Source organism: Uloborus diversus, chromosome 10 (genome assembly GCF_026930045.1).
Source record: "Uloborus diversus isolate 005 chromosome 10, Udiv.v.3.1, whole genome shotgun sequence".
Lineage (NCBI taxonomy): Eukaryota > Metazoa > Arthropoda > Arachnida > Araneae > Uloboridae > Uloborus > Uloborus diversus.
The window spans coordinates 61,349,367-61,376,787 of record NC_072740.1 but is presented as its reverse complement, the minus strand read 5'-3'; the positions used below and the strand labels follow the sequence as shown (position 1 = coordinate 61,376,787).

The following is a 27,421-nucleotide window of genomic DNA, read 5'->3' as shown; positions in this document are numbered from 1 at the left end:
ATTTCCATGATAGAACCTTCCTTCACTAACAAATCAGAAAAATCATTTCTATTGTCTAGGAATGGCTCAAAATTTTTAATGTGAATTTTTTGGTTGTGTGTCGCCAATGTCGGTATCCTCGTTAGTTTTGTCCTCCTTTGTCACTCCTAAAAGCTCTTCTTCCAGAGTTCTGAACTGTGAGAATTTAATAACTACTTCTGGAAAGAGCTAGGAAACCAATCGCATAAAATGTCTCCAGTGGCCCATGCTTGATTATTAGCATGCGAAAATGCAGTTTATTATGTGTAATCTGCAATGTTTAGGAGTTTGGATTTTGAAAGAGGGGAAAATTTTATCTGTTTGCATTGCACATCCGCGTAAAACCGCAACTCATCCACGTAAAATAAAATCAAGGTATCAAATCTTAAACTGCATATACTTAAAACTGTGTAAAATAAACCCGCATAAAACGAGGGTCTACTGTAATTTAAATAAAAAACAACTTATTTTAATCGACTTTTTATGTCACATTTTTTATCAATGAAACATAAAATTTTATCAATGAGATATTAAATTTTTAAAAAATGTCAGGAAATAATTAGTGAGAATACTGGGCTAATGTTTTTTAAAGTTCATTACTATTTGGCTCCATCATATTCAACTGCAAACATGATTATGTACTTGGGTAAATCAAAGTCAAAAGCCCTTTTTTTGCAGAAGTAAGTTGCAAACCCTACTGCTCAGCAATGTTTGCTAGTTGTTTGTGATCTTTTTTAATTCCAGTTCACAAGTTAATTAACAAAGTATAGTGAAAGACCTTTATAATGTTGGCCTATAAAATGCAATTTTCTATAAACTGATATAAACAATGAATTTTGCAGGTGGAAAAAGCCCTCTATTCTGCCTCGCAAACCCAACAGTTCTTTGACGAATTAAATTTTGATTCACATCTTGCGTCTCACTAGAAAGCTTTTAAATGAAAATTAGCATTAACAGTAAATAAGTTTAGATCGTTCTTGAAAATGCAGCTGGTGAATTCCAGCTAACATGAAACCAAGAGGTCAGAAAATCAATTTAAACATCCCTAAGCGTTATATATCATTGAAAAGCTTATAACCCCTAGAACAAGAATCTAGTGTTGCTTTTTTCTCATATTAGGTTTATTTAGTGGAGGAAGAGATGGTAAAATGTCTATTTTTTGTGTTTTTTGGCAAGTAAAATGATCATTTTTGTACCTTATTAGTAACGCAAATTATGATTCTAAATTTAAATGGAGTAAATTTAATATTGATATAAAAACTATAAAAGTAAAATAAAACCATGTTTGGGCTTGTTTTGTACATAAATAGTCTAATTAGTGGCATAATTATAACATTATGTATTATATGTAACGTCCGTTACAAAAAGGTAAATAAATTCTCCTCACATTGTGAAAATTTTTTAAAAAAGTTTTGTTCTTAATTATATTCTCAATGGTACTTTTTTTCCTTGTAAGAAAATATGCAATATCAAGATGGCATCTCTTTTTACCAGTTTTCGTATCAAATGTGATGAAATAAGCAGACAGAAAGATTAAAATTGTAAATACAGTTTGAAGATAAATAGTGACGTACTCAATATTTGATTAAGCAGTTTAATTTTCTTTCATAAATAGGGTGCTAAGGGGCTCTAAGCCTTAGCTAAATTTAAATTCCGGAATTTAAAATCCGGAATTTTTTTAAAACTGAAGTCTTTTAAATCATGATGGTTGGCCATCTTTGTTAGTGTCAAGAAGACAAATTCGTGATCTCTTCCTCAAGCACTTCTTGATATTGAAACACCAAAAACAAGATTTTAGACGATTTTAAATATGATGCCATGGAAAGGGAGGTGTGAGAGCTCTCCCCAATCACATCTTTAGAATTGAAGCTCTAAAAACGCAATCGTAGGGACCATCTTTGAGATAGGAAAAGGAGAATGTTCAAAATTCTCTCCCCCTTGAAATGTTTTTACATTGAAATTCTGACCCAATTTTAGACTTTTTTTTGTAATGTTGGTTGTCAAAGCTTAAAAACTGGTGACAAGGCTTGAAGAGTAGTGAAACTTAGTACCATCCATGAATCTAATCACATTGACTCAAGTTTAAAGGTTAGGAGATTGTTCCGTCCCATCAAAGATGGAGAAACTCAAAACTACTGACGGGCAGGGACAGATTAAGAGGGGGTCCATGTCCCCCTCCCTCCAAACCTTATGAGCTTTGGAATTTTTTTCGGAGAGGAAAAAATATGTTTAAAAAAATGACGAAAACTAAAAAAAATTGTGAATCTTATCAGATGTGTTTTACTTTAAATAAATTTAACTCCTAGTCAGGGCAGAATTATTTCCTTTCCCTTGAAACAGAAAAATTGATCTTTATTTTTAAAATGCTCTAACATTTTTTCATGATGTAAAATTAGAGGCTCATTCAACTCAACTTCTGACCGGATGTAGTAACTCGGACCATGCATGGGGGGTAGATCAATGATTCAGATTGTGCCATTGATTTTTTGGGGGGGAGGGTATTAATTATCTATTTTTGGTTTGGGCTGTCTTGGGAGGAAGAACACCTGTGAGAATTGAGCTAATTTGAGAATGCTGCTGTGTGATTTTTATTATATGGTCTATAAGAAGTTAATGTATCACCTTTTCAACTATGAATTTATCATTCAGTACATGCATACACATGTCCGTGTCATATAGTGTAACATCCGTTACAGCCCATAATGTCCGTTACAGAGATTTTAAAAATTTTTATCACAAAAGAGAATAACTGAATTTTAATACCAAGGTTTTGATAAATTAGAGGCATGTTTTGTGATGTTAAATCAAAAAGATTTGAACAAATTTACATAATAGATTCACAGACTTTTTAATCTGATCATGCCATAGCACAAATGATGTTCCACTTTATGTAACGTCCGTTATAGTTAAATATTATTTATTTTTTGCAGCTTAAATACAAAAATAAATTTTGAAACCTGGTCAAAGTAATCTTCAGTCTTAGTTTTATCAAGAAAAAATAACTTGCTCCTATTTGGAAGCATTTATATGCATCTCATAATCTATTGATTTTGTGTGTGAATGTAACGTCCGTTACAACGGAATTCACCAGCTGTTATGCAAACTGTGAAGCTAGTGAACATGCAGGACTTTTGATTATGAAACATATTAATTTGTGAGTGGTAAATGTATAATAAAGTGCATAGTTAGAGCTTTAATACTCATGGTATTTAAAACTTTTTCTGATGTACAAGTATATTGATACATTCTGAATATTACTTTACAAAATTGTGAAATGATTATCTATACTAATACATATAAAGGTGAAAAGTTTGTTTGTTTAAATGCGCTAATCTCAAGAACTACTGGTTCAATTTTAAAAATTCTTTTTGTGCTGAATAGTACATTTATTGAGGAAGGCTATAGGCTATAATTTACATTGATATTTTAAGTAGGAAAAAAAAAGTAAATGTTATGATTTTCAGCAGTTTTTAGTACTTTTTACCTCACAGACCCCAAACTAATTATGCCAGAAAAATATTTTTTGTACTAAAATGAACAACATTCAGTTTTAAGCATGATAAATAAAAAGTTTTTGCAGATAGAGCAATTTTTGGATTTTTTATGAATTTTTGAAAAAACCCCTTCATTTTGCATTTTTTCCTAGGTTTAATTTTTTTAAAACTCATCCTACAAAAGGTATAAAAGCCTCTTTCCTAAAATTTGACTACATATTAGTAAAAACATTTCACCTTCTTCAGAAAAAAAAAAGTTTTCAAAAATATGCAATAGTTTTTTAAACAATTTTTTTAATGTGGAGAAAGGCATGACTTCTAAGCATATAGCCGAAGTTTTAGCAAACATCGATCTACAATAGTCATTTCTTCATGGCCATGTGATCCAACTGCAGTGCTTGCTTTTGCTGTTTTTTTTTTCATTTAGGAATTTTATTCGTTTTCTCATCCACTCCTGACGTTGTCCTGTTATTTAACGTTGCATATTTGTGCGCATTTGATTCAATAAAAGCAGCGAGTTTTTTTAAATATTTTGCACACTACGGGGAACATAAAGCTTTTTTTTTTTGGTGCTATTTGAAATAAAGCGTGTCGTTTTTGCATGATCTTTGTTTTATATATGCATAGGAAAAGATTGTTACTAATTACCATCAGAGAACAATATGCATTCATCGTATAGATTGATTGATAAATATAGAGGTCAATATAGGTAGATGGTCAGTAAGAGATGGATAGGCCTGTATTTAAGGAACTTCAACAGATGATCGACCAATGCCATGCCCCCCCCCCCAAACTTTTAAAACATTAAGCATTCACAAAAAAGTGGACATGCTTTTTGTTATTTTCTATCAATATGGGCATTGAGAGCACACCTCCCCTCCCCCCTCCCTTTGGGGCTGCTTGCATAGAAAGGCAAACCAGCTGGTCGCCGTAGGTGGCTACCTTTTTTAATGTGTGTTGGCTAATAGTTTTAAATTTCAAAGTAACTTTAATAGGTTTCCTGAGAAGGTGTGTATGCATTTTAGTTGAATAAAAACTATTATTTCACATCAGAAGGGGGCAGTGGCGGCTCGTGCCTTAATTTGGCGGGTGGGCTTGCTCTGTAAAGCTTTCACAGTAATATTTATACAGATAAAATGAAGAGAGCTATAGTTAGTAATGCTGAGCAACAAAATATGGTCCTTTTGCAGTCTCTTTATTTCGAGCTTCTCTTCAAGCGTCCAAGTTGAAATTGGTGTTTTAGTAAATAATTCACTTGATTATTATTTTTTTCAATTTCAAGGTAAACAACCTAAATTTAAAGACAACCAACCCATGCAACTAGTAATAAACAACACACAGCATTAATCAAACTACTATTACACTCTTTATACCAAAAACAATCAAGTTGATCGCGCAGTAGCATTAATTTCGATTTAACCATGCTTCCTTAAATCAAATTACAAAATCGGCAACAATATTTTATCCAGAAACAGTTTCCTTAATTGACAATTTATTCTTCTTGATTATAAAAAACCTTGAGTTTTTATTGTGTGAAACCACATCGCAATACCTAGGAGCCACATCACCATTCATAGTTCAATTCATTTTTTTTTCTGCATTTAAATAAAATGTGTAATTCTTTGAAATCTTTGCATGTGCTTACTGATTATTCAATAAATTTTTTTAATGTCATTAAGAAATTCAAAACATTTAAGAATATTTCAATTTTATAAAAGTTATAAGGTTTTTTTTGTTTTTGCACATATTTCAGAAATTGTTTTTGCTAAATGATCATAATAATCATTTCTTAAAAGCTGTGCATTCGTTTGCTTATCCTATTAAAAATATTCTGTCATTAATTATGTAAAAAATCATAAAATTTCCATAGTAAATTTTGTTTACAAAGATATAAAAAACTCTCAACATTTTAGTAATTTATAAAGTGCTTATAAAATGCACAATTTTGTTAAATAGTATACTGTACTGACAGCAAAATATATTACTTTGAAGCTGTATCTTCAATATAAAAAAAATCCCTAACTATTTCAATAATATGGAAATGCACAAAAAAAAAAAAAAAGGTTGACTTTTGAGATCTTGAATTCAAATTATGCTTTTCGCAATCGCAAATTGCGATAGGACCCTGATGCTCGTTGGGTTTCTTGTTTCTACTAATGGCTTTTATCGCAACCGTAATTTGAGTTCAAGACGTTAAAATTCAAATGAATGTCAGGGGCTGGATGTTGTGTACTGTTTACTGTTTTCATGTAAAAAGGATTGTGTGATTTCGAGAAGGGTCGTTTATAAATAATTTGATTCCGAAGCACATGGACACCTACCTTATAAGCATAGAAAAATAAAATCAAATGACGGATGTAATCCAACGGTCAAGTGAAAACAATAAGCAATTCGTGATTGCTCAAAAAGAAGTTCATCGAGAAAACACAAACTTAGCGTGAGTTACCTATAGCCAATATTTTTTTTTAATAATTAAGCTAGTACGTTGAAACTTCCATAATTTTTGAAACAATCTGAAGTTTTCAAATAAACAAAACTCAATAGTTTTGTCATTTTTGAGGTAATGTAGCTGCTATGTCTTTTAAGGACTGAAAGCGATGTACCGGGTCTAACAGAAATAATTCAAGTTTGATCCGCGATAGAATACTTTAACATAGAAAATAAATTAATAAAGCCTATTTTACGATTAGTACTTATTAACTTTAGCCAATTATCAGAACAAAGAAGAAAATTGAATATATCTCTCCGAATTGAAACTGTTTTGTAAAAGTTTCGGACAAATTCAGAGCTTTTATTAGCACCACACTTAAAACCGACTGATCTGAGCTACTCGAAAATAAGCCGTCCATTCAGAAATTCCGCTCATATTAGTTCCAAGCAGAAAAATAAATTAATAAAAATCTGCATGAGATGCGATAAATCCATAAAATTGTAAATCCCTTTCCGGATTCAAGACAAAAGCGGGACGGAGGAAAAGAAACCTTTTTTTCATTCACGTGGGCTCCCTTTCTTCTGCACTCCGAGCTGTTTTTTCGTACAAGTGACTGCTTAAAATCCTTCCCCCACCTTCTGCTGCCCTTCCATGGGCTAGAGAATTCTTGCCCATGGAGGATTAATTGGGGTGGTGTGTCTTGCGGTTTTGGTTTGTCTGGTAGAGTCGTCGTGATTGGTTAGGAGCGGAGGTGTGGCTGGGGCAAACCAGTCGAAGCCCCAAGAATCATTCTCAAAGCTTGCAAGCGCGAACGCAAACAGATGGAAAACTTCTAATATTTTATTAGCCACATGATAAATGTTTTAGAGATTTAAAATCTGTTTCACGCCCCCAATTCTTTGTTTTCTTAACTGAAATACAAAACGTTATTTATGAATAATTTATTTTTGGTGCACAATTTTTCTGGGGGGGGGGGGGCAAGCCCACCCGGCCCATAGTGACGAGCCGCCCCTGGAAGGGGGGGGGGGGTTGGATTTTTTTATTCAACAGACTTCCTTTAAATTCTTAACATGACATCAGCATGCAGGTACTGCTAGTATAACATAAAACCTCTGGTCCCAATGTGTGCTTTATAACATTCTTCTACTGAATTGCAATACTTTCGTTTCAATGTAATATTAGTCCAAGGTTTAAACTGAGTTTAAAAATTGTTTAGCAAAAAAGTTAAAATTGGGGAGAAGTCTTAAGAAAATGATAAAATTCAACCTTGACATCTTTGAAAAAATAAATGCACAATAGGAAATAATTTTTATAAATTATAAATGTAAAAATCAGAATTGTTCTTAGTATTGAGGGAGTTTTTTTTTAAACCCCTAATAATGCATTTAATGGGGGGAGGACATAGTGCCCATTAAGGCGAAATATTGTTGATCTTCTTAATAACAGTTTATACATGTTAGCTAAGATTTATAAATAAGATTAAGTTCAATATTGCCATGCTTGTTTTCTCTCTCGGATGGTGCATCTTTTTTCCCTTCTTTTTCATACTTTATTAGAGCAAAAAAGCGAAAATGCCTTGTTCCATTTTCACAATTTGGATAGTATTTTTGTATTTTGCAAAAAATGCAACCATAGCAGAAACCCTGTATTAGGCAGACTTTTACTGCAATTAAAATGTAGCAATATCAAAGTAATTTGGTATACTTTTTGAAAATTAATCACATTCGCCATACTAATTTTCGTGTACCCCAATGGGTTTGTGTACCACCAGTTGAGAACCACTTTTCTAAAGGTTCTTAATAATTTTCTTTTACAGTGTATTGCGTTACAAATTAATTTTGCCTAGCCAAATTAAAATATTTCAATTTTTTTCATTTGATTTCTTATAGAAAAAAATATATGCAAACTCGGATCTGTTTCTAAAGTTTACTTTGTATGTGGAGCATAATATATTGTATTCTTTCTTACATTAGTATTACTTGCGATTGAAATGGCCTCACTCAAATTCATCATAAGATGCAAGACCGATGCAGGTACTTACACAATTACAGATTTGGATGCATCTTCAACAGTGAAAGCGCTCAAAGATGAGCTGTACAAAGTAACCCAAATCAGACCTGATTCTCAAAGAATCCTGTGTGGATATCCGCCCAAGCCTTTAAATGTGCATAACGAAAGCACATCACTTTGGGAAGCGAACATCCATTCCGGAGACACTCTTATACTAGAGGCTTTGAAAGATGCAGTGGTACCTTGTATGCCTGAAGATGAAGAGAGATCTCCCGACTCTGTGATTACTAGTGTACCACTTGTTCCTACTACTTCTGATATGAATCAGCTTGCAGCATTTGAATCTGGTATAATGATGAGACATGTTGTGCCATCTAATAACTCATGTTTGTTTGCTAGTATTTACTATATTTTGACAAATGGTGATGAGAATGTAGATAAAGCTAATGAGTTTCGCCATGTTATTGCTAAAACTGTTCAAAAAAATACGGAGAAATATAATAGTGGTATCTTAGGAATGAATCCTCATGATTATTGTAGCTGGATCATGAATCCTAATCATTGGGGTGGTGGTATTGAATTAGCTATTCTTAGTGAGCACTTGAAATTAGAAATATGTGCTATTGATACATTAAGCTCAACAATGCATCGCTTTGGGGAGAATGAGGGCTATGATCGTAGAATTTTCCTTATCTATGATGGCATTCATTATGATCCGTTAGTAATGGAATTAAGTGATAATATACAGGGTGCATTCCTAACTAATGATAATTTAGCTATAGATTTGGCTATGGAGGTAGCTCGTGAGGCCAAGTCTAGCCGCCAATTTACTGATGTTGCAAATTTTACCCTTAAGTGTATGACATGTGGGCAAAAAATGCGAGGAGATTATGAAGCTAGGGAACATGCTAAGCAAACCAAGCATGTTGACTTTGGAGAAGAGTGATTTATTCCTCTATTATTTGTAATGATTTTTTTTTAAAAACTTTTAAATTCCATTCTGTGTGATTAAAACTGATGATGTAAATTTTTTTGCTTGTATATTTCTTTTTTATTTTCTATGTGTGCAGATTTTTTTTATACCTTATGAAAGTTTGAATTAAAAACCTTCTGTTATATTTTAATATATGCTGGGAACAATTTGAGTGCAATATTCCTGGTGTCTATACTCATACAAATAATAGAAATGTTTTTTGGTTATACCATTCAAGAAGTTTTTAAACTTTTAAATTATCAAGAAACATACTTCATGCAACAAAATTTAATCCCAATTCATGCAAATTCATATTACAAGCATACCTTTTATATTTAAGTATGTTTGATTTGTTTGGTCGAAAATTTTATCCTCTCATAAATTAGCATCTCCAAGAAATGTTGAAAATTATGATTTGCCAGGGATTGTTGTCTTATCAAGCTTTCTACTCCTTTAATAAGTTCCTTGTACAATATAGAGATTTATTTCCAGGTTTTAAAACCAATGTTTAGTGAAGTCAGTTATCCATTTTGCTTTTTTCATGTTGAAGCTGCGTTATGTATTAAGCTATATACAATACTTTTTACTGTTTAGTTATGCCTAGATAAGAAATAGGGATTCTCGTTCAATATCCTTTTAGCATAATTATTGCTAAAAACAATTTTTAACTAGGTTTAAGTTGCTTATAACTATTCAGAAGTATTTTTCATAGTTTCAGAATTGTTTGTTACCTTTCTTCATTTTAAATGAAAAAAAAAATGTAATTTTACATCCAATTTCAGTAATTTTAATTAGGCATATTTTCCTTGTAAATTATATCATTATTAGTTGGACAGTTTGTTTGTCCTCCCCCTCCCCTTAAATTATGCTATCTGATGTTTATTATCACACCTGAAACTTTTCTACTTAAGGATGAACAATTCCATTAAAATCTTCATTCTTATGCCGCATCTTATTAAAATTACGAGTCACATTTTTATGATTGATTTTCTTCTTTCCTAAGCATAAAAGAAGACAAATGCAAATTCAGTAAACATCGAAATTTTGTTTCTAATTTGGCATATATTTCAATGTCTTGTTCCTGATTTTAGTGCAATCCATTAGATTTATCATATTGTTTTCCGCTTCAGCTCGATGGATTGTTTTAAATAAGCTGAACTTGAAGAATATGGATGGTTATACATTGTAAAATGTTCCTTTTCAGTATTGGTGGGGAGAATCCTTCTTATTATTCGAAAACCTGATTTTTTACTGCTGCTAAAATATATTTTTTCAGTCAAGTTCAGCCATGTATAACAAAAAGTATGCACCTCATATTATTGCTTAAAAAGCAACATACTATGTTCAATAAAAAGTAGACATCTTGACTAAAAATTATTACCAAAGTTAGTTTCCTGCAATTTGCAATCAAATTTCAAATCTAGTTATAATATAAGTATAAATACTTGAAAAGGTTTAAATGCTTTGTTGTTAAGCAGTTATTTATTGCATTTCATTTCATTCATGTATTTATATTCATTTTTTCTTGCACATACATTTACTTTTCTTATTAAGTAGTTCCTTCATGGGTGTTACTACTAATAAGTGAAAAGAATTTAAAAGTTTTGCATGTTCTTGTGATATCACTTTTTCTTTCATAAAGCAAAAACTTATCAGTGTAAATAGATAAAAATCAATATGCTGAGAAGAATGTCAGCTAAAACTTAAGACAAACTTTTTGATATAAAGGAACTAAATGCAGCTTATTCCTAATACCCAAGTTCTTTAATGAAAATGGATGCCGTCCATGTGCATAAACTTTCAAAATCTTCAACAATTGACCTTGCATTTCTTGTAGCATTTAAAACATGTTTGCTGATAATTTGATACCTGTTACTGGATTTTGTTGAGCTTTCAATGACTGAAATATTGTGGACATTTTAAATTTAATTTTTTAAACATTAAAGAGTTGCCTGAAGAATTTTTGAAGTTATACTTTATAAATTTAAAAATCCATATGCTTTTAGGATTCCTCTAATTTGTTTCCATGTCTATCTTCAAGTAGAAAATGATTTCAAAATCTTATCAAAGTTCTTTAAAAAGGCATAGGTTTAACCTGTTGTGGTATTTTTTGTTGTATAAATGCCAAAGATTGCAATGTAATTGATGCATTCAGTTTTCTAGCTCATCCAAATGGTGAACTTTCTTTTTGTAACATGAGAGGACTTTAATGTACATAGTCATGTTTGACAGCTATATACATATGTAACTATTCGTGTGCAGAAGCATTTTTAGCTAATCTATTTTAATACAAAAGTTCTATGAAATTCATTTATTTTTGTATCAAATTGTATAAGAAAGCAGTAAGATGTTTAATAGTACTAGATTGTTTCTTGAGTAATAGTTTATAAGAAAATACAATAATCCCTGAACAATCCCAAGCTGTAATTACTCAGCAACATAAAAATAGAATTATACCCCGGGTAGGTAAGGTATTTTGATTGTGCTACAGTATGCAATTTGATTTGTAGTTTCACAGAAGCTACTTTGTTTATAACATCATTTGGATTTTAGCGCCATAAGTTCTGCCAAACTACAAAGTGACTTATTTTGTTTTCAAATAGTTGCTTTAATTGTTAGAAAAGTATTTTTAAATAATTTGCTGCACAAGCCAATTGAGAGAAAGATAAATTTAGACCTATTTTAGAAAATCTATATAGACTTACATGAAACTAGACTTGATTTAGTTCTGGAAGAACTTTGTGTTTACTCTAGGAAGAGAATTCTAACATTAGGGAGGTTATCTTGGAATCTAAACCTCTTGAATGTGTAGGGATTATTAAAGGATTACTGTATTAAGATATGTATCCTTTGTGTCTTTTTTACACTTTACATATTTTAATTTGACATGAAAATTTCCATATCTTCAAACTTCATAAATGAATTTTTATTTTTTGTTTCTCTCCTTTTTTTTTATATTGTCATAGAACGTATTTGTGTGTAAGCTTCATTTGTACTTAATTTTTACTTAACTTGCCCAGCTGATTTAATATTTGTACTTTTACAAAACTTATGTACTTCTGCAGCCATGAATTTTTCATGTAATGTGCTCAGGATCAAATAAAAAATGTACGTTCTTATTTGTTTCTTTTTTTTTTTTCGAATTTAAGAAAAGCACATGAACTGTGTACTACCAAAATTAAAGTACTAAAATTGATAATACGAAAGGAAAACATTTAAAATGTTTCTTTGTTACCCATGCAGGGCTCACAACACATTTTAGCCATAGAAAAGTGTAAAAGAGGACCACTTTTAATTAAAAAAGGCATTAAAGATGACCAGTTAGGATTAAAAAGAGGACCTAGGGAGGCACCAACAAGCAAATTAACTGCCTGACCATAATAATGATTTTTAATGACACAATTCCTTTATCAGCTTCTGTACAACTGAACTTTTTATCCATTGAATTATATTATTTACACAAATATTTGTAATGGGGGTGGCAGACAACGAGCAAGCAAACAGAATAATTTTAATTTAAAAAATAAATTTTCTAGTAATTAACAGGTGAAAACTGGCTGATTATAAATAATCCGCTAAGTGACTGATAAATCAGTGCATACCTAGTTAAAACCTTACAGTTATTACAGTAAACATCTTTTAGCACATAGTCATTTACAAAATTTTTCATATAACCAGTTTAAACAGAATTTATTTTGATATAAGGTACTGCAAGACAAGATATACTTTAGAACAGTGGCAGATACAACGGGCAAACCGTCGACAGTATTTGAATGTTCGCTTGAAAAAATAAAAACTTGATCGAAAAAATAAGAAAATATATTCTTTTTTAAATTCAATTTTTTAGGCATTACATGAAGGATGGGGGGGGGGGGAGGTCATGAGGATCACGATCTCCCCCTTAATCTGCGACAATACTTGCAATCATTATAAGGTTCATTGCATTTGAGTAGTGAAAATGATAGCTTGAAAAAAAAAAAAAGAAAACCTTAACGAAACCAGAAGAAAAAGTAAAATTTGAAATAATTTTTTGGTTGTTGGCATTTCATGTCATTTTTCTATTTATATATTGCTTTGCTTGAGACAGTTTTTCTGCGGCGCTGTCATCAGACGCCAGTTAAATAAAAATAAACAAAAAAGTGTCTGCCGCCCAATTACCTTTTATGCAACAAATTTAATCGACGAGATTTATTGCCAAACTATTTCCGAAGCTGCAAGGCATCGTTTCAATTTATATAACATATGAGCGCGCAAATATTTTTTCTGTGAAGTCTCTAAATTATTTCTTTCTGTTGTGATTTTTAGACAGTTATGTGTTTGTTCATGCTGAGTTTATTTGTCAATGTGCAGTAAATAGTTAATTAGTTTAAACCAGTGTTTTGGATTTAGTGTCGTGCAAGAAATGTAAAATTTTAGTTTCGTGTTTACGTGAAACCTCGTTATACGATGGTTCCCAAAAATTAGCCCCTCGTATTCGACAGAACCTGTACTGAAAAAAGTCATTTTGTCAGAAAAGGACTACCTATTACAAAAACAATGAAACTTTTGGGTAACAAAACATTGCTGTCTTTTTTTTTTTGAAAAGCTAAAAAAAACTGATGAACCCAAATCCGATGGGAACATATCCCAAGTTCCTATATGAGACTCTGCGACAAGGAGGTCCTCGTTCACCTCCGATTTTTCTACAACTGGAAAAGAGTCAGTCTGTGAGTATTTATCAATGTCTGAATTACATTCATAAAATATTTAATTTTTAATTAGGTTTTCGCCGCTTTTTTAAAGTGAAGTTTTAATAGTTTATTTCTGCATACAAGATGCATGTGCGAATGAATTAAACCTTCTTTACGGAGTTATCAGTAGATAAAATCTAAAAAAGTGCAGTGTCTGTCATAAGAAGCTATTATATTAATGTTTATTTTATTATAATTAATATGCAATAACTTTAGTTACGTCAGTTTGTTAATGTTAACCACAACTTTTATGCTTAACAATCCTTCACTTCACAGGCCCAGATCTATAACTTTTAGGCTCCACTACAAATCTCAACAAGCCCTATATGTTTTTTCAACTTGAATCTGAGATGCCCATTATATTTTAAGTCGCTATGTAAATCTGAATAGGAATTAAAAAAAATTTTCAGTACAAATTCAAAGTTCACCGTTAGAACAGGAAATATCATATTGTTCCTTCATGGCGTTTACAAGAAGAATCCCAGAGGTCAAACCAAGTGATTTATTTTAATTATTATAATTTTAATTAAATTTAACCTAAGTTCAAGAAAATAGTCGTACGTGAGACTCCATTCTGAAGCATGAACAAGGAGTGTTCGTGATCCAAAATTTTTGAAAAGCTCGGGTTACCATTTCCAAAAATTTAGGGCTAACAACACATTCTAAACCTGAAAAAATTTAAAAAAAAAAAAACCTTTAAAAATGGTCATTTACATGATTTTTGTATGCAAATTTGAATTTTTTTACGTGAGAGGGGGGGGGGGGTGTTTAGCTTCCTCATAGTTACCGAAAATTTCAGACTGTTTTCAGAAAATGTTACTTGAGTAAACCATCACCCCTGACCATGACCCCCCGGAAAATGAAATCCTGTATCCGCCCCTGCATGGCACCCCTCGCCTCTTTCTACCGCACCCAGTTTGAGAACCCCTGCTTTAGCAAGTGAAGTTGTTTTTTTCTGCAATTAAAAATGTTTTGTCAAATATAAAAAAGAAGACATCAAATACGTACTTACTTGCCAACCTTCGAAGGAGAAAAAAAACAGTAGATTCCATTAAACATACACAGATGATTCACCAGTGACATATTTCACATCAAAATTATATAATGCTTTTAAATGCCGTTAATATTTAATTTTTCTATCGTTTAAGCTACTAATATAGTTACTAATACAGTTACTAATATAGTTACTAAATAGTTACTAATACAAAAAAAAAATCAAAATACTGCAAATGAAAAGTCAAATAATAAGGAGTGCATTTGCTTAAAATTTTGTACATTCCCCAATATCTATCAAAAGAGTAAACTACAAAAATTAAAAAGCTATAATCCGGGGCAAAAAAATAAAATAAAACAAATGATATATTGGTAGGCAGAGTCAGATAAATATATGAAGTATCTGCGCACGCAAGCTATAATAATTGTCAATCACGGGAAAAAAAGGGGGGGGGGGGGGGTTCGGATTCTAAAAAGAAAGAAAAAAAAAATATTTTTAATCATAAGAAATAAATACATTTTGTTCATGTTCGTTGGCTAAGACAACGTCATAAAGCACAAAATTGTAATTAATTGCAGGTATAAAGTGTGTGTCCCAAAAGTTTAGAGACAACAAGGTTTTCATGTTTAACAAGTTGAAAAGAGAAGTAACGAATTCAAAACAATTTAGAAATATTAAAAATATCAGTACAATATTAATACTTTATTTTAAAAAAAATATACAACCGGACTTTGATAAAAATGTAAACTAAAATTTTACTAGTTTATAGACAAATCATTATTTTACTTTAATGTTCAAAATTTTAAGCCGGACAGGATTTTTGAAACAGGATATTGAAGAACTGGCTTTAATGAAAACCAACTGCACTCAATTTGCAGTCTAAGATATTTAACTGTTGTAAACTGCTTCCTATTAGTGAATACATCTTGACCTAATATTGCCAAGAGATTCGTTATTGGGTTTAGGCCAGAACTAAAGGCTGGACAGTGCATAAGAGTTACTTGGTTTTGTGTAAACCACATCATTGTAGAGTTAGACACGTGAATGAAGCAGTTGTCTTGTTGGAATTTCCATTGGTTCTCACCAAGCAATTTTCCAAATGGAAGTAACTGTTCTTCAAGCATTTTCCTATAATCTTCGGAACATTGACGACCTTTCAAAAATGATATATCGGTTGTTCTATTGAAAGAGAAGGCACCCCAAAAACTTGAGTGAACCTTCCCCTTTTTGTCTGCTGAAAAAAGTTCGGGGTTCCTTGCAAATATCGTACCAGTAATATGCCCAATCATCAGGACCATCTAAATTGAATTTCTTTACATCACTAAAAAGAACACTTAACCATTCATTTGTCCTATTCATGTGATTTCGGGCCCACTGAACACGAGTATCTTTATGCAGTTTTGTAAACTTCGGCGAACGACAAATTTTGCGATTAATAAGAAATACACTTGCAGTTGTCGACGTACTGTTGATTTTGACACTAGAAAGCTTACTTCTTTACAAACTGACCGTGTTGACAGGCTCTGTGTTGAAACTAATCTTTTCATCTCTCTGTCTTGTCGTTTAGTTATTTTCTTTGCTCTTCCAGAACGAAAGTTTGCTTCAAAACTATTCTTTTTTGACTAAATTTGGTAAATACCAGCCCTACTGCATTCAATTTTACTTGCAACGTCAACCACTTTCCATCCACACCCTTTCAAATGATAGATTTGCAAATTTTCCTTTTTAGAGAACTGCACATTGCGGAACATCTTGACAATCGTTCAGAAACGGAAACGGACGTTCGTTTTTATGTCAAAAAACTTGTGCGTCACAAGAAAATGGCTTTGTAGTATGCAAATTTTGAGTATCAATACTAAAACCAGGTTTTCATCGATTGTCTTTATACTTTAGGGACAGTATTTTTTCGTTTATATTTTTTAAAATAAGATCTATGATTGATGAAAGTTGTTTGAGCGTTTTATCCTTTTTATATCATCATTTGTTATTTACATAGCTTCTTTCGTCTTGCTTACTCGTCTAGCTAGCCTGTAGTTTCAATAAAATGATTGTCTATAAACTATTGGGACGAACTTTATAATTTGAGGTTGCAAAGAACTAATTTTCATGCCAATTATGTGAGCCTATGGATGCAAAGACTTAAGTTAAAATTTCAAAACTAAGCTTCTTTTACCAGATATCTTTGCATTCGTAAGCTCAAACATTTTTGGGAATTATATCTCCACCAGGGTTGCCAGAATTAAGAACAGTAAATACGGGACTGGCTTCTAGGAGTGAAAGGGGGCGGGAGATATTTTTCAGACGTCTATTCATGATAAAGTTGAAAAATTCAATTGCAACAAAGCATTAAACCCTCGCAAAATGTCGCTTTTAAAAGTATAATTTTTTTTTTTTTTTTTGCGATTGACGACGCATGCGCAGAGATTATATTTCCAATATAGTCAATGAGCAAGGCCCCTCATGGTCTGCCGCCAAAACAAAAACAAGCAAACCAAATCAAAAAAGACATAATTTTTGCGTTTGCTGCCACATGATTTTCTTATTGATCATTTCATTTTTTGTTTCACTTTATTTTTTTCCCTTAAAATAATGTCTCGTTCTGTAAAATATTGTTGTCAGCTAGAATACGGGACTTTAGGTGTCCCGTATGGAAGTTCCCCGGGACGCGGAACAATTTTTCAAAATACGGGACTGTCCCTTGAAATCCAGGACGTCTGGCAACCCTAATCTCCACTACAGATCATATATTGGTGGGACCTTTCTCTTTTTAAGCTGTCAAGTCAAGAAATCAATAGGATGCCCAAATTTCTGAGAACAAAGAAAAAACTGCAATTCACTTGTTGGAAATGCTCTGTTGAGGGAGGGGACAAAAACAAGTGCAGACCCCGAAGAGTTCCTATTTTTTAGAGCTCTCTCCTTATTTTCCTACTTTTTCCTTTTTTTTTTCCTACTTTTACTTTCTTTAGTATATCACTTCTAATTGTGCATTGATTCTTATTTTTACAATGCCGCACCGATATTTTTTTGCATGTCTCAATTTTGAAAAACAAAAGAAACAAGCGGATCCTGAACTTTTCATTGACTGACTACAGTAATTTCTGGAAGGAACGCCGCGGCGTCTGCGAGTTTAAAAGTTAAATTTTCGTGACTTTTTTACCCTTGCTGCGTTTATGATCGACTTTTCTTTTTATCGCCCTGACTTCAGTCCTACTGTTTTAATGAAACAACAAAGAAATGGATACCGGCACATTCTGATGCAATTATATATTACTTACCCGTCAATTAAGAGCTTTAATTAAAGTAAACGGTCGACTATTCAGAAAGTGCGGGAAAAGCCGAATTTCCAATCACCAATTTTTTGTATAGATGATTACAAAGGAAATGGAGCTCCATTTAAACAGAAAGGCAATGTAAAACCTTAAAAGGAAAGTAAGGAAGCAAAAAATGAAAAACCTGTACACTTTACATATTTTCTTGATGTTAGACTTCTTTACTAATAATACAGCTGAAAGTCTCTCTGTCCGGAGGATGTCTGGATCTCTGCGACGCGCATAGCACCTAGACAGTTTGGCTGATTTTCATTAAATTTGGCGCAAAGTTAGTTTGTAGCATGGAGGTGTGCACCTCGAAGCAATTTTTCGAAAATTCGATGTGGTTCTTTTTCTATTCCAATTGTAAGAACAAAAATATCATAAGATGGACGAGTAAATTGTGAAATTATCATAACGTGGAACCGTAACATGGATGCAAGCCAATTGGCGAGAAAATTCACCATACATTATTTGTAAATATACAGACAAACCAAAAGACCTTTTAATTTTTCTATTACAGACAAAGCCGTGCGGGTACCACTAGTACAAAATAAAAGCGACATATGACAGAATTTCGAAAAAACGGAACGCTTCAAAAATAATCGCAGAAACTAGTTTTTTTCATACATAAATATGATTATTGTTCATTCTAAATAGGAAACACGATTATAAAATTCATGAAATTTCAATTTCTTTCCTTGCAAAGAGTGTATTTGAAAAAAAGAAACTGGGCAAAAACGTTCCCGATTTTTGGGGAAAAATCGTAAATCAATTTAAATGTGAGATTCCGTTTTTATTTCTTCACATTTTTAAAAGTTAGGGGGGGGGGGGGGGATAGAGCCATAAGCAAATATGGACTGTATTTCTTTTTCTTTTTAATGGGTATTTTCTAATCTAATACATCATCAATATCGAGGAGTCGCTCGCCCCCCCCTCACTCTCAATTTTGTGAACAATTTCTGGATGAATATTTTTGTTGTATGTGAGGATTGGGTAAAAATGTTATGTTTACCATGCATGGATTTTTCCCTTTTTTCCGTGACAAAAATTTTGGAAGAAGGAGGTAAAGAATTATCAAACTAATAAAACAATATTCGTTTTATTGCTTGATTAAAATTAAAACTGGCCCGTCATTTTGATTTTTCCTCTGGGGATGGCTAGCTAAGTATGTATACTGAATGCAAATTTTGTCTGAAAACAACAAAAACTGCAAACTTGTATAGTTAAGCTATAATTTTCTAAAGCCAGGGAGGGGAGAAATTGACCCCACTGACCCCCCTAAATGACGTTCCTGAAACAAAAATTTTGTTGAATGCTAAAAATATACAACATAATACAAACCCTTTAGTTTACTTTTTTCGTTATTTATTTAGTTTAATTATTTTATTATAAATTTTATGTCCTATATTTAAGAACAAATTTATTTTAGTTCTGCATTTTCAGTCTTTTTCCTTTTGTTTTTCAAATTCAAACATCTGCCCCTGTTTATGCAAGAATGCATGTCATCTGCTGATTATTTTTAACTAAAACTAAATTAATATTTACTTTTCTTTTTGTATCACAGTTTATGACAACAGGAGCTGAAAGTGTTAGTATTTTCAAATAATAAATGGATGCTCTCGAAGGAATGTTTTCGTTTTTGACAAAACAAATATAACAAAAATTGTTTTACTGCACCAAAATATGAGTTTTATTATTATTATTATTAGTTTTAATTATTTATTCGTTTATTTATTTTTTTGAGATTGCTATATTGCATTTTATTCTTTCACACTTAAAATTTTTATTACTGTATTGTTGAAAGGTGTTTCTTTGTTTGGATTTAATTTTCATGTTTTTGTATTTAGTATCTTTGTTTCCACCACAGGGTGGCGACAGAAACTAGAAAAAAAAGTTCCCTGACTTTTCCCTGATTTCCCTGATTAAGTTCACTAAATATCCCTGATTTACGTTACCAATGATAATGGTTTCCTTCTTTGCCCCTACCTGAAAAGCATTGCTTATTTTTAAAAAATGCAGTGTTTAGAACGGTTTAAGCTGTTTAATTTTGAAAAGATGTTCCTTTTTCTGTTTTGGTAAAATAGCATATTAAATTATTGACAGAGAAATAGTGTAGGAAAGGAAATCCAAAACAAATACTTTACTTCCAGGTACCAGTTAACATAAGAATTCTAAGAAATTATTAAAACCACTCTTAAAGAAATATATGTAATCTGATGTGACAGTGTATAATACCATGGCAAAAAAAAAAAAAGATTTTCAGTCAAAGTTCTACTTTAGCAATTAAACTAAAAATGCCAAGTGATAACTTTTAAGATTTTTTCAGCATTAATTTAAAAAACAAAGATTTTTTTCTTGAAATCGTGATAACAGCATGCTAATTACTTCAAGCCAATGAGTAAAGGCAAGAGAGCCAAGTCATTAATGACGGCTTCCTCTTTGCCTGTAGGGTTGTTTATTTTACGTATCTTGAAATGCTTGAAAGGAAAATTCAAGCAAGGTAAAATAAACAACTTTACAGACATAGAAGCAATATTAGGAAACTCATCCTAAGATTGAATACTTTGACCTTGAGGAAAAAGATGAACAAATATGCGCCACTGTATAATCACACCTCAATGATTTTACTTTTTTAAAACAAATAATTGGCAGAAAATTGGTAGTGAATCAAAGTCCTTCATTTTGCAAGGAAGAAAAAAAAATTTTCTTCATTTGATCAATTTTCCCTGAAATTCTGTTATTTTTTTCAAAATTCCCTGATATTTCCCTGATCTGTCGCCACCCTGCACCAGTTTATTTTTCGTACTGAAAATTGTCAGCTTGTTTCTTTTGTTTTGTTTTTGCAACTCGATCTTTCATTAAATCCCTTTAATACTTCAAAAGTACTGTTAGTTTATTTTTGGGACAGTTTTAAATCAAAAATACTGTTAGTTAATATTACATTAGAAATAGTTTACGCTTAATGTGTTTCCTTTTGACGTGTGTTCAGTCCTATCTCTTCCTATTTTTTCCTACATTTTTAAGTGATTTTTTTCCTACTTTTCCTAATTTTTAAATTTTTTATTCCGTATTTCCTACTCCCCCCCCCCAAAAAAACCACTTCGGGGTCTGCAAGTGCAATAAATCTAGTAGCAAGAGTGTTATTTATGAAGATGAGATATACCAGGGGTAGAAGTAGTCCTATATATCCTATATTTTCAAAAAAAGCATCAAAAGTGTCCTATATTTCCTATATTCTTATAGTTTATGAAAAATTGTAGAAAATTATCATTGAAAAGCCTTCTGGTCACTTGATTCACACTTTCTTTCACAACTTGACAATTCAAGACTGCTTAAAAACAAGATGCTTGTTTAAAAAAATATTTTTTTTGGAATCTTTGGCCAGCATCCGTCTCTTTAAATTTTGTAGAGTATTTTTGACAAAATTTTCAATTTGTTTTTAGAGAAAGCTTCAATGATCTATATTTTATGAGAAGCTCTCCAAACTATTGATGAAGCACTTTGCCAATGAATTTTCACTAACAACAAAATGTGGGGAGATTATTAATGTTAAAAAAAAGTTCTATTTGAAACATTTAAATGTAGGTAATTATGCAAAAAACCCTGCCTGGATTCAAAATTTGAACTTCTTACTAAAATCAAAATTTTACATTATTTGAACACTATATTTTTAGCAGAATTTGTTATAAAAAAAAGGCTTTTCAGAAATTTAAAAAAAGAAATAAAATTTTTACAGGATCCTTCCATTGATATGTCACTATCTTGTTAAAAATTTTGAGGCATGGGGATTGGATATTACTTGGATGTAAATTAATTCATTTTGAAAAAATGCTTCGTAATGATAAAAATTGATCAGCTTTCTAGATGCAAATACTTAGGTTTTTAGTAGTGAAAGTCTTTAGCACTTTAGACTTCAGTTTTTCTCGCAAACAAAAAGATACTGACGTAAGAAAGATCATCTTAAAGCATTGACTCTATAATAAGAGTTTTAAGGTTAATTAAGGTACTGCAGTTATGAAAGCAGTAAATTATGCATGCATTACCAAGGAAAGGGTTCTGTTTTATCATGATTTATCATAGTACTAAATACAAAATTCATAAAGAAATGGGAAATTCTTGTAGAGATGCATAGCAATCAGAGGCAAAGAAAAGCTTCATGTATCTTCTACAAAAAAAAAAGAAACTTAGAGAAAAAATTGAATTTGCACAGTCTGATTAATGTAGGCAGTCAAGGCATAGAAAATGGCCTTAAACGTAAATACATATGTATGTATAAACTTTTTTTTCTTCTTGAAGCTATTCTTTAAGATCTGCAGACTCATTCTAAGTAAAAGTTACAACTTTTATTAGGGTTTTTTAACTGTATGCAGAATGATTAATTGAAATTATTGATAATAATTTATGCAAGAATATCTAGGTTATCTATACTATGTACTGTTGGTTTTTTCATATCAGTATTATTCATAAAACTTGTCCTGTATTTGTCCTATATTTTTCGTGGAAAATGTCCTATGTATTAAAAGTTGACCACTTCTACCCCTGGATATACCAATAGGAGCAAGCCCCCCATCTGCCTTTGATCCCTTATAGCCCAAGGCACACAAAGATTCCAAAACTATACCATATTTTTGGGCCCACGCGCCGCAGCGCTTACGAGAAAAAAAAGTTTATAAATTGCCAATGTGGCGGATACAGCAGGGCAGCGCATACGATTTTTTTTTACAGTTTACAATATTTTACAGAAAAACTATTTTGAAAAGAAGGAAAATAAAATGTTTGGAACTTTCTTCAAAATGATCGGGATTGTGCCCAAAATGTGTTTTGAATAAAAAATAACAAAATTTTCCTTTTGAATGTCTGGTAGCATTATCAAACACGCTTTTTTTCCCAAGCGATTAACTATGCAAAAAATTGATGAATTCACAATGGGCGTGTGCTGCCTTTTTCTCACAGTTAAGCATCTACTGTACTTTAATTCTTTAATTAACGGGAAGATAATATTAAATTTTGCCAGAATGTGTTTTATTGTTTTAATTTTTAGTTAAAAGGATTGAGCTAAAATCGGAAAAATGTCCAAATTTTCGAGTATAGATCAGGGAAATTTTCGGAATTTTTATTTCGCGGTAAAGTCCGAATCTCTTGCTTTAAGCATTGTTTCTTGGACTAAGGTACAGAAATTAAAGCGAGTTTATCCTATGAACATTTATTTTGAAATGATTACAACTTTTTTAAACATCCACAAAAGCGATCTTTCAACAATGTTTTCATGCACAATGTCAAAATTTTCAGCAGCGATCCAAAATTCGGCAAAGTCCGTGTTGTCGGATTTAGGGTAATTAACTATCAGTAAGTTGTTAAGGATTTTTTTTTTCGAAATAGTTAATCTGTTTAAATTGCATACAAGTTTTCTTTCACATTGTTTGTTAAACTTCAAGCGGCACTTAGCCGGGTGTGGCGCAAACTTTCAAAAATACGGCAAGTGCGAACTTGCTGGCCCCATATGATAAGCTTTAAAGCCGCAGGTGCTTTTGTGATTTGATATGAGCGCCAAAACAAAAAGAGGAAAAAAAGAAATACTAAGCTACATGAAAAGAATTGCTCAGTTATCACCATTTTGATGAATAGGAGAAAAGAAGGAATGATTAACATTTTAGTAACTTTTTAACAGATGGAAAAAAAAAGGACAGGTGGGAAACTAGAACATTACTCGCGTCTGTCTATGTTATCTAGCTATGATTACTACGTTTTACATTAGCAATATAAATTTTAAACAAATTAGAAGTAAAGGAGAACTTGAATGATTGTCATGAGATGCACTTGCCTGCCAAGGGTGTGCATATGGGGGGGGGGGGCAAGTGGGGGCTCAAGCCCCCCCTTAGAATTTAGACCTTCCTTGCTTTTAGTATTTTTTTCTTTGCAAAAATGTAAAAACATTTATTCTCCAGCCGTTAATGAATAAGTTATTAAAAATGTCAAATTTTAATAACTCTAATCTGCACTGAAATCAGTTTCCATGGGGAAAATATCTGAGCCCCCCCTTTACAATTTTGCATATGGGCGCCCTTGGTGCCTGCAATGAATGTATCCGCACAGCAAAGAATATATTCACCTTACTCGCTTGCGTATATACTATCTATTAATATTTTTTACAAATCAATTAAATAATATCAGTTTAAAACAAATTAGAAGTGAGGAGTAAGAACTCGAACGATTATCTCGACATGCGTGCGGCAGCATCGAATGTATCCACCTTACCCGCTTACGTATATATTATACATTCATAACATTTACAAATTAATTAAATAACATCAGTTTAAAACAAATTGGAAGTAAGAATTTGAACGATTATCGCAAGATGCGAGTGCCCACAGCGACTGTATCCGTACAGCAGCCAATACATCCACCGAATGGACGGCTGCATATACTGTCTTGTAATAATTTTTACAATCTTAATAAATAATATCAATGTTCTTGTAATAATTGTAACTACTGTCTCTACTAACTACTACTACTAATCTTGTAACTACTGTCTTGTAATAATTTTTACAATCTAAATAAATAATTTAAAATGAATTAGAAGTTAAGAGTAAGAACTTTTACAATTATCGGATGACATGCAACTCCGCGGCGAATGTATCCGCATGTTAGCGGATGTATTCTTGCATGGCCTGCGTCTACATCAGTGTTTCTCAACCGGTCTGTCCCGGTATTTTAGGAGTTGTAGAAAAAAGAAAAGCAGTGATGTATTTTACATTCATTATACCGAGAGCCTGGTTATCCCATCATGAGACCGCAGTTTCGCCTTGTTTTGAACTCATTAGTCTGGAATAGGGAATAACCGAGATAGAGGCAGATGACATCTCATCATGTAGTTCTGCCTTAGGGGCGGTAACTTACTACATAGAGTTGTATATTTTACTTGCGCTAGAGTTTAGATATAATCTAGCTAGTTTAATCAATTGCTTAATTGCCTTGAAAACTGCATACTAACGGGGAAACATTTATTTTACCAGCGTGTAAAGAAATCATACGGGGAATAATAGCTTCTGATGCAATTATGAGGTGGTTAGAGTGTCAATTCCAGATAATATTATCAGGCATCGAATTAATGAGATGACGGATAACTACTCTTGCTAATGAGGTGGCATTCAAGATCATTATATTTTCTGAAAAAACCTTTCTCAGCTTGAGCAATTGGTTATGAAATGTTCAGCGTTACACCTAAATAAATAAAAAGCAACAGGATCCAATGTTGCAACTGCATATGCGCTTGCAGTGATGGAGCAGTTGCAATGACCGGGAATGTCAAAGAGTCTATATAGAATTCAAAGAATCGAATTTCAATTTTTGAAATCAGTTTGTGATGGTAGAATTTTGGTCCGTTGACGCATCAGCAAAGAGTTTCTTAAAAAGCACAAGAAAAAGTTACAGACCTCGGGTGCGACCGTTCGCTAATACTACTAGATTCCTTTGGACGCATATTGGATGTTAGTAAACAGCATAACTAAAAATCTCTGTTTACGTTATGCATGACCTGTTACTGTTTCCACTTTAAAGATGACATGATATTCTTAGTATTGACACTTTTAAAGAACAAATATCATGCCTCGATTCTTGATTTAAAAACTTCGTCTAGCTATTCCCAACATACAGCTGAATATCAAGTGCCACAGTTCCTCAAGACAAAGACAAGTGTCTTAGTCGTGTTAAGCAAAAGTTTCGGACTTTCTGGCCGTAATAAGCACTAAAGTTCATGAGGAATTTAAATTAATTGTTATATCCTTATGGAAATGTGTTTTTTTTCTCTTTCTTGTTTTGACTAGAGAATGATGAAAGCATTGTTCATATTGACATACAAAATTTAGTTCAGTGTGCCGCAAGGATTGAGCCAACTACCAAGTGTGCCGTAAAGTAAAAAAGATAAGAACTGTACATTATCTAGCTCTGTCAATATCAATTGGTTTGCCATCTATGACCAATCCATTGCAAGTGAAAGGGTCCCTAACATAAAACAAAACCCCACCACCTCTTTTACCTACTCCATCTAGTCTAAATAAATTATACCCAGCAATCTATATAAATAAAACAAAGCATATGTCTGTATATGTGTATGTTCCTTACACAAATCCAGTTTTCGTCAGATCTCGACCAAATTTGGCAGGGAGGTACTTGGGCACCCGAGAAGGAACGTAGGGGAGGGGGGGGGTTCGAAAGTCAAAAAATAACCGAATAAAGATATTGTTCTACTGATTATACATTCATTCTAATTCTAGACTTTCTACTTTTCAGGTTGATTGGATCATCATTCGGTTTTCTGTTTAACTGAACATGGCATACTATCTGAGAGAAGTTCCGCCTTATTGCAATAAGGCCCCTCTCATCATTAAAATAACAGGCAGTCAATGCAGCATAGGAAGAGAAAGCTGCATTGAACTAAGAAATCGTATGAAAGTTTCGCGAAAACATGCATTATTCAACCGTACAAGAAAAGGATTATTATCTGTCAAGGATTTAGATAGTACATATGGCCTCTATGTAAATGGAAATCGAATTAATAGAGACCAGAACGTTGACCTTAAGGTTGGTGACACGATCGGATTAGGTGTAGCAAATCAATGTTGCTCATCTCTCGGATATTTAGGAAAACTCCGTAGACGAAGGCCCGAAGACAGAGAAATTACATTATCTGATGATGACGATTCCACTACAAAAGAAAATAATGAGTCAACTGATCAAAAAACTTCTGAAGTAAAAATTTCTGACGACAATGATAAAATGATCAGCGATTCCACTACAGAAGAAAATAATGAGTCAACTTATGAAGAAAATTCTGAAGTTGTCACATTAAGTGATAACGAAGAAGAAAATAAATAATGATCAAGCTTAATGCTGAGAAGAATGTCAACTAGAACTTAAGACGTGGAGGTAGTTCCTGAGGCCAAGTCTAGCCGCCAATTTACTGATGCTGCAAATTTTACCCTTAAGTGTATGACATGTGGGCAAAAAATGCAAGGAGATTATGAAGTTAGGGAACGTGCTAAACAAACCAAGCATGTTGACTTTGGAGAAGAGTGATTTAGTCCTCAATTATTTGTAATGACTTTTTCTTTTACTTTTACATTAAATTCCGTGTGATTAAAACTGATGATGTGAAATTCTTTGCTTGTATATTTCTTTTTTATTTTCTATGTGTGCAGATTTTTTTATACTTTATGAAAGTTTGAATGAAAAACCTTCTGTTATATTTTAATAAATGCTGGGAACAATTTGAGTGCAATATTCCTGGTGTCTATACTCATACAAATATTAGAAACTTTTCTTGGTTATACCATTCAAGAAGTTGTTAATATTTTACATTATCAAGAAATATATTTCATACAACAAAATTTAATCCCAATTCATGCAACTTCATATTACAAGCATACCTTTTATATTTAAGTATATTTGATTTGTTTGGTAA

At 32.2% G+C, this 27,421-nt stretch overlaps 1 protein-coding gene across 2 annotated transcripts in view; it reads left to right on the top strand.

The window, feature by feature from the left end:
- The window catches only part of LOC129231289 (ubiquitin thioesterase OTU1-like), a 31,415-nt gene extending 4,205 nt beyond the window's left edge, over nt 1-27,210 (top strand). Inside the window, exon 2 of one of the 2 annotated variants that reach the window (XR_008581233.1) lies at nt 26,251-27,210. Coding sequence is in view for 1 of the 2 variants with exons in the window: in XM_054865577.1 (XP_054721552.1) it covers nt 7,934-8,899 (966 nt within the window). In the remaining variant the exon portion in view is untranslated. Of the gene's footprint in view, nt 1-7,916; nt 12,045-26,250 lie in introns of those variants that run through there. The other variant, XM_054865577.1, reaches the window with a different exon arrangement.
- Nucleotides 27,211-27,421: the final 211 nt, after the last annotated feature.